The following is an 8,869-nucleotide window of genomic DNA, read 5'->3' on the forward strand; positions in this document are numbered from 1 at the left end:
AAAAAACAGAGTTCATTCCAGAAATGAACTCCATATAAAAACCTAAAGAAACAGAGTTCATTTATGGAATGATCATCATCATCTTCGTCGTCTTCAACAACAAAACACGAGTTCATCTTCAACAACAACATCTTCATCACAAATTTCGTCGTCTTCATCATCTTCATCGTCGCCACCATCTTCAACAACACTAGCAGCAAGAAAAAAAGAAGAAAAACACACAAATCTTCATCGTTCATCATCATGTTCATCATCTTTATCATCTCCACCATCTTCAAGAACACTAGCAGCAAGAAAAAAAGAAGACAAATGCACAAATCTTCATCGTTCATCATCATGTTCTCCGTCTTCATCGTCTCCATCATATTCAACAACACCAGCAGCAACAAAAAAGAAGAAAACACACAAATCTTCATCATTAATCATCATGTTCATTGTCTGAAAAAAAGAAAAAAAAATGGAGAGGAGAAAACTAGATCTGAAAATAAAGAGGAGAGAGAAAGTAAATCTGAGAATGAAATATTCTCTATTGATTTTTTGTATATATGTGGTCCCAAAAGGATGTTTATGTCACCCCACAATGACAATTACATCATCCATGACATCACCCTGGGAACTAACCATAATTTGTAGGACCAAATTATAATATATTTTTCTAAAAAGGACTAAACAGACACATGACTGAGTCAACTGGACTAGACTCTCTCTAATATATTATTCCTAGGACTATATGGTATTTCCTACTATAATGTTATGAATACATATATCATATGAGGTTCACAATACAAAACCGTGTAGAGCGACGTGAGAAATGATCTTAGCCATTGATCCCTTGGATTGGGATTAGCAAGGAGTTTCATTTTTATTGGATTAACCAATACCTGCATGATATATAGGCGGGGGAACGAGTGGGGGAAGTGGGTGGAGGGACATATATCATTTTGGCGAGCCTCACTTCCCTGACAAAGAAACCACTACCGACCCGATTACCCAAAATATATAAAATTAACTCTGAAACCCCCCGTGTAGAACACATTAAAGTGTAAACATGGTCAAATGAATGGACTATAAATGTAGCAAAATTTCTTTCTTCGTTAACAAGATATTTTCTTAATTTTCCCTTCTTTTCCTGGCAATAATAAACCAATCGCATATTCTTCATCCACTAAAATTTTAACTTACACCTCTTATTTGCTAAGCTCTCTGTAAGTTCTCCTTCTCCTTCGGAACATTTCTCAAAACTCACACGAAACAAATTATTTTTACAGAAAAAGAAGAAAAAAAAACCAATAGCAACTTTTAAACCCAATTTTCAACTCTTTGATTTTTGGGGGAAATTTTCACGCCATTGAATTGGTTGTAGCTCACCAAGAAGAACCCCAAATCATCGGTTTTCAAAATGATGGAACCGATGATTCAGAGCTTATCGTATTGGTTATCAGAACATCCATCAATAATTGGATTTAGATGGAATCATAGTCAAAATTGGGGTTCGACTTGGTCTTTTCTATTCACATCAATTGCTGGTTATATAGCTTTATCAGTTTTGATTCGTTTGATTTTAGCAGTTTTCCGATGTCGTAAACCGATTCCGCTTGGCCCTATTCCTGCTATACATTCATTAGGCATGGCTTTAATCTCAATTACAATTTTTATAGGTATTTTGTTCTCATCTGCAGCTGAGATCCGTGATACACGTTGGTTCTGGAGAAAATCTAAAACCCCATTTCAATGGTTCTTATGTTTTCCATTAGGTACTAGACCTACTGGCAGAGTTTTCTTTTGGTCATATGTATTTTATCTATCAAGATTTCTTCATCTTCTTAGAACATTTTTCGCGATCTTAAGGCATCGTAAATTGACGTTTTTCCGGCTGTTTAATCAATCTATTCTGATTTGTATGTCCTTTCTATGGTTAGAGTTTTCGCAATCATTTCAAGTTGTTGCGATTTTGTGTACTAGTTTGATTTATTCGGTGGTGTATGGATATAGATTTTGGACTGGGATTGGGTTACGAAGTGCTTGTTTTCCATTTGTTGAGAACTGCCAAGTTGTGTTGTTGGGGTGTAATTTAGTTTGTCATGTGGCTGTACTTTTCTTGCATTTCGTTAAAGGAGGGTGCAATGGAATTGGAGCTTGGGTTTTCAATTCTGTTCTCAATGCTGCGCTTTTGTTACTGTTTATGAATTTTTATGTGAAAATGCATATGCGAAAGCGAAGACTTGTGGTTCCAGTAATAGTAAGTGAAGATCAAGAAGAAGAGTCGAGTTCAGCCAGAGAGATTGAAAAGAAAATGTCTGTGGAAAAGAAGATGATGATCAAAGGAAAGGATCTTTGAGAGGTGGGTCTGACTGTTCTTTACTTCATTTTCTTTTCTTCTTTTAGTTCTATTTATTTATAATGGGATAAAAGTGCCCTTCTCTGTATAAAAATGCAACTTCTATATATACATAATAATAATAATAATAAATATATTCGTCGTGGATGATGATAAATTTACACTTGAATCTTTGTTTCACTAGATTTTGTCATTTTGATTCTTTAAACTAAAAGCACAATCTTGTTATAAATTCCAAAATTTAGTACCCTATTCTCATTTGAATACTATAATAACTTTTATATCCATTTCTCATTCTATTTTTATTTTTTCCATAGTGTTTAATGATTTGCCAGCAAATTGATCTTGTTTCTGCACACCTTTGATACTGGAATGATGCTAATCTTGTTAGGTTGAGGTTAACTTGGACTTCTGAGATACAGTGACTATTTGTTTAGCTGTTTCTGTTTCTTTTCTATAGTCCTGTTCTTGTTGTTGTGATATCTATAACTACAGATTTGTAAAGGATATGAATGATCTTGATTCTTTTCTTTTCCGTCTGTGAAATACAAACACTGGTCAAACTTTGAGATTTCCTTGCTCTTTAATAACATGTTGGTATCATGATAAAAATATTCTAATAGAAATCAACAACAGACAAACAAATTAAATAATGGAATACAAAAAAAATGTTCATACTTCATACAACACCAGCATCATATTTCCTGTTTGTTCTGTCTTTTTCATTTTGTGTTTGTGGTATTTGTCAATGTTAGGTATGGAGTAATTCAGCTAATAAAGCCAATAAACCTTCTTGGGCGGCCACAATCAAGAGGTGTATACTTATTCTAGAGGATTGTTACTTACTTACGTATTGTTACCATGATAAAAGCTTCTGGTTTTCGAAAATAAGTGTAGTGGCATAAAAGTGCACACTACGTCCAATGTATAGAAGATGAATTAAAATTAAGTAAAGATGCACAACAAATATAGACACAAAGATATACGTGGTTCGTTATGATTACTTACGTTTACGGGGTGAAAGGATGAATGTTATTATTTTTTTTCTTTGATTACAAGGTGTTCTCTCCTTCTGAAATGGTGTAACTCTCAAACTCTCAAATACAGTGTCTTGTTTCTCTTTCTTTCAACCTGCCTCTCTCTCTCGACCAACCCTTGTATTTATAGGCCAAGGTCGACATACAACAGAATTACAATGTTGGTCACATTACATCAATTTTAGTTGTTCCCTATTGGACCTGCACTGCTCGCCCGACTTTCTGGTTTGACCGATAGAGTCTTGGTTTTTGATAGTTCTTTATCCGAGGCCGAGTCTTGATCGTCTGGTTAACACGATGTCGCCCTTCTTTCTTCTTGTTCCTTTGTTTGACCATCTTCCTTCGTCTGACCGAGTGCTTTCTGATCGTTCGCCCGACCTGTCAGGAGATAAAGGTCACGTCACATCCGACAACTGTTGGGCCATCACGTCCGACCCACGTGATACCTCGCTCTTTGCGTCGTTCGGTCTATCCTGTGCTTCGCCGCTCTTTTTTTTTGGTGTATCATAGCTTAGGATCTTGCCACCTAGCCCTGTGGATTATCTACACCTACATTTATGCCCCTTCTTTCGCTCGTGTGCTTGGCACGAGGGAAAGAAAATCGTTCCACCTTCCCACGTCTTCAAGCATGCCGAGAATTCCGTCATGCAGTCTCCCACTAATTCTCCTTTTATGACTTGTAACCGTTGCTGTCGGTCGAGGCGCTGCATCCTATAAATATCTTCCTTTATGTCCTCTTTCCTTCGTTCGCCATTTTCAGATAAACCAAGCACTGTTCTTCCTTCTTCTTTTCCTTCCTTCTTTGCCGACACCATTAATTCTGGTGACCCTTTTATCTTCTCAGTCTTCCTCTTCGTTGTTTCTGTCGGTGAGGTTTGCGACAGTCGTGGTTGGTTCTTCTTTTTTACTTCTCTCTCCATCAAAGTTCACATCTCTCCGTTCGCTTTCTGCCATGGCTTCTTCTTCTCCGTCAATGACTGAAAAAAGGTGCGTGAGTGATACCTTCTCCGAGGGCGATGTTGTTTCTCTTGATTCCTTGTTTTGGCTTGAGAGTCCTTCCCATCACGATTATCGTGATATAAATTCCCTTTTCCCTGATGATTCTCCTTCTTTTTCATGTAGGGATGATAAGAGGATCTCCAAAGACTTGCCTGATGATGAGTTCATTGAACAGTTGAAGGAAAAATTTGGTCTTCAAAACTATGAAGTGACCCTAGTCTCGGGCCAAACGGGTGTGTTGAAGAAGTCCGATGTTGATAGGTATGAGCAGTCATCCGAGGCAGTCATCGTTACTCGTGGGCAATTAGAACTTGGTCTTCGCTTTCCTTTATACAACCCTGCTAGCCCTTTCTACTACGAGGTGTTGTCACAGCTTCGTCCGCTTCAGGCCTTGACCCAGTGGAATAGCAACACTTTCCGCCTGATGAATGAGTGGAGGGACTGAGGCGAGGGTCATGGATCTACGTCCGATTGGTCGACCTATAAGCCTGAAGATGCTCCTAATTAGACTTCTGCCAATGTCGTCGTGAACTATCGGAGCGGGACAACTACCAATGACGACCTTGCTGGTTTTGCTGCTAGCCCTCATCGTCTGAATTCTATGCCTGAGGGTGTTGAACGATTGATGCTAGATGCTGATCCCCTTGGTAAAGGCTCCAACAAGCGTGCTCGCCACACCAATGACCCATACTGGGACCGGGTTCCACGACTTGTTCGCGGCCAAATTTTGCATGGTAGCTTCCCTCCTCCTCAATTTCCTACGGAGCCTTATCCATTCTGGGTGATTAGCGATAATAGGGTATGTTGCTTTCTTTCCACTTTCTTTGATTCCTGCTGTATCGGTTTGGGGTACTGATTACTTTCTTGTCGTAGGTTAAGCATCAGGGAGAGTCTACCAAATCGGCTTCTATTTCCAAGAAGAGGAATGCTGGCACAAGGGTCGAGGAGGATCAGGAGGAGGTAACAAACATATAGATTTTATTCTAAGTACATGTACTTGCCCCTGTTTTTTGCCTTCACGTGTTCTGACGCTGAACCTTGTGCAGAAATTCCCTAGGCGCGAGGATGAAGATGTTGGAGGGTCTGATACTCGTGGTAGTGAAATTTTGGTTTCAAGGCGTAATCCTCCTCGGGGGAGGGTGGCGGCAAAGGGCGTGGAGTTGAAAAGCTCGGACGTTGTGATCGATATCCCCGATCAAGATGATGAGGACGATATATTCGGGGACGATCAGCTGTTTGATGAGGATGCTGGTGGCCAGAAGGAAGCGGAGATTTATGTGGAGTCTGTTGTTGTGACTCCTGTCGTGCAGTCTGGTGATCAGGGGCCGACCCAAACATCACTCCAAAAGTTGCCCCAGAAGGATGTTGGGTCTCCCTCAGGTGTTCATACGTCCTTTACCATATCGGGCCCTATTTGTGATTCACTTGGCGCATTGCACTTTTAGGAGTTCGGCTCCTATACTGATGAGCAGATGATTGCTGCCGTGCCTCTGTATCGTGATATCGCGCCGGTCTTTGATAATTTGGTAAGTGATTTGTTTGCACTTTTCCTTTGGATGTTATCGGGCCCCACTAATCTCGTCTTGGGATGGAATTTGTAGGCGTTGAATCGGTCGTGGTTGGAGGCTGCTCTCCGTCGACAGGAGATTAGGAAGTTGGAGGCTGCTCTTCAGCAGGAGAAGGAACGATCTCGTGATCTGGAGATCAAACTCGCCGATGCGCAAGGTATATTGTTTTCAATAGTTGTGTTGATTGAGTTCTTCGTACCAATGTCCTGAGTCAATTATTATTCTTCTAACCGAAATATCTAGTATAGATCTAGACGCTTCTTCGGAGTATAGGCTTATGAAGAGAAAGTGGGATATCTAGAAAGATCTTGTGGAGAATCTTCGACAACGAATTTCCAATAAGGATGGGAAGATAGACCGACAGGAGGCCGAGATCCAGCAACTTCAAGAGGAATTGGACAGATATCGCCTGTTTGAGTGTGTCCCCGAAGAGATAGATAACTTACGGGCCCGCTTGGGCATCTTTCAAAGACTTGCTGGTGATAAAACGTTACTAGCCGATAATCTGGAGAGTCAAAATGGTTCCCTTAGGCTTCAAAATCGAGATCTTCATGAAGATCGGCGACGAATTTTGAGGGAAAAAGTGTGGCCGAGCAGTCCAACCGAGATCTTCTTGAAAGGACCAAGGGTTTCGATAAGCTGTCCAGTGACCTAGAGTGGACCCAAGCCCAGTTATCGATGCTACAATTGTCCTATAACGTCAGAGGGCCGAGTGGAGATCACAAGAAATATTGCCCTTCGAATGAATTCAATGAACAATACTATAATGAGTTAACTTGAAGCTTTCTAAGGCCGAGGATGAGTTGTCCAAGTCCGTGGAGTCGTTAGAATCTGTATTGCCATTCTCAGGTCTCTGGAGTGCATGTTGGGGCGACCTTAAGACCTAGTTAATTTGTTGTTTTTACTCCGTATTCTGCTATGTTCCGTGTTTAATATGCTTATAATGTTTTGTTGCAGCCGAGCAGGGTCGTGTAAGGATCTGGAGCGAGATGTGCAAACTCGGGCAAGAGGTGGAGCAGTGGAAGAAGGGAAGGTGAGGAAGGTTAAGCTCCAAGCCGCCGAGGAGGTCCGAGCAGCTTTCTCAGCAGATTGTGGACGAGAGAAACGCATCAGAGCGAGCTTGCTGAGGCGATCAAGGCCGGTGTGAACGAGTACATCGCGCAAAAGCGCCGCGAGGTTGCTCAGAGAAAGGGGAGCCGGTTTGTTCCACCCAGGAGTTGATCATGTCTTTTGTAGTGCTGCGCCACTAATTTTCCCTTTGTTGCGGGTTGTAATTCGTTTGAACACTTGACCCATGCTTCTTTGAACAACTTCTTTGAATGGGGTGCTGCGTCGCCAAGCTTGTTTTTTTTTCTTTTCCTTGACAATTTCCGCCTTTTCATTGTGTTGACATTTTAATTTATGGTTGCTATCTTGTTGTTTATGTCCGTACTGCATTTGATGTCACATGTTATATTAGTGCCTTTTCTGTCGAACACACTCAACAAGGAGGGTCATCGGGCCCGATGCCATGTCCCAGCCGAGGTATCTCATCACTATCTTTTAGATTCAGTGGAAGGGTTTTAGTCGTCCTAGTTCTAGGCCCGATAATCCCGAGTGGTTATCGACCAACCAACTCGGGCAAGTGGTCACGGCCACCTGCGATGGGGGTAACCTTTCAGATGTAAGTAGGTTACCTAGCTGAGAAGAAATCGTATCTTAACAACCTTTGGTATCTGGCTTCCAACCACCAGTACCCTTAGGCTACCTCGGCACTTGCACACTGCCACTGCCCCGAGTATCGAATAGCCAGTCGACTGTAAGTCACCTCGGCACTTCCACACTGGCTTTGCCCCGAGTACGAATGACCATTCGAGTGTAAGTCACCTCGGCACTTCCTCACTGGCTTTGCCCCGAGTACGAATGACCATTCGAGTGTAAGTCACCTCGGCACTTCCTCACTGGCTTTGCCCCGAGTACGAATGACCATTGGTCGCTCATGTCATATTTCCTACCCCTCGCGGTTTTAAAGAAATGAATGACAAGTATGTTTACCTGTTTCCCTCGAACCCCTCATGGGTAATAGAGTTTCAGATGTTGAGCGTTCCACGGTTTTAACTCGGGTTTGTCGTCTGGTTTGAGTAATCGATAAGCTCCCTCGCCAGCTTTAGACACGATTGTGTATGGTCCTCCTCACCTTGCCGCTAGTTTAACGCCCTTTTTGTCACGTTCCCAATCGGCTAGATATTTCAACACTAACTGCCCCGGTTGAAACTCTCTTGGACGAACTCGTTTGTTGTATTCTCGTTGTAGTCTCCTTTGGTAATTCTCCATTTTTTGCAACGCCATCTCCCTTGTTTCCTCCAAGTCATCGAGCTTGGCCAATATTAGATCTGCCGATATGTTTCGCCTCCAGGCTTCAGTTCTTGTCGTGGGTATCATTGCTTCAGTTGGTAGCATCGCTTCGGTTCCATAGGTCAGCATGAAAGGTGATAGCCATGTTTCTTCCCTTCGAGTGGTTCGATAGGCCCATAAAACATTGTAGAGTTCTTCGCACCAATCACCGTATTCTCCATCTAATTTTTTCTTCATATTGTCGGCGATAGTTTTATTTGTGATCTCGGCCTGCCCATTACTTTGAGGGTATATGGGGGTATCCTTGCTTTTTCTGATGTTGTAGGTGTTAAATAGTAGGTCGATGTTTTCTCCCTGGAGCTGTTTTCCATTATCCGAGACGATGGCCGCCGGTACTCTGAAACGACATATGATATGCTCCCAAATGAACCTGAAGACGTCCTTGTCACGGATATGTCTCAGTGGTGCCGCCTACACCCATTTAGTGAAGTAATCCATCGCTACTATTAAGTATTTTCTATCCCCCGATCCCACATGTAATGGTCCCACGATATCGATCCTCCACTTTGCTAAGGGCCAGGGGCTTAATACCG

General features: G+C 42.0%; 1 protein-coding gene across 1 annotated transcript; it reads left to right on the top strand.

Moving 5' to 3' along the window:
• Positions 1–1,105: 1,105 nt before the first annotated feature.
• On the top strand, positions 1,106–3,399 carry LOC113357077 (elongation of fatty acids protein 3-like). The gene is made up of 2 exons (XM_026600344.1): positions 1,106–2,341; positions 3,094–3,399. The coding sequence occupies exon 1, from the start codon at positions 1,400–1,402 to the stop codon at positions 2,336–2,338; it is 939 nt and encodes a 312-aa protein (XP_026456129.1). The 5' UTR covers positions 1,106–1,399; the 3' UTR covers positions 2,339–2,341; positions 3,094–3,399.
• The last annotated feature ends 5,470 nt before the right edge of the window (positions 3,400–8,869 follow it).

Source organism: Papaver somniferum, chromosome 3, assembly GCF_003573695.1.
Source record: "Papaver somniferum cultivar HN1 chromosome 3, ASM357369v1, whole genome shotgun sequence".
NCBI lineage: Eukaryota > Viridiplantae > Streptophyta > Magnoliopsida > Ranunculales > Papaveraceae > Papaver > Papaver somniferum.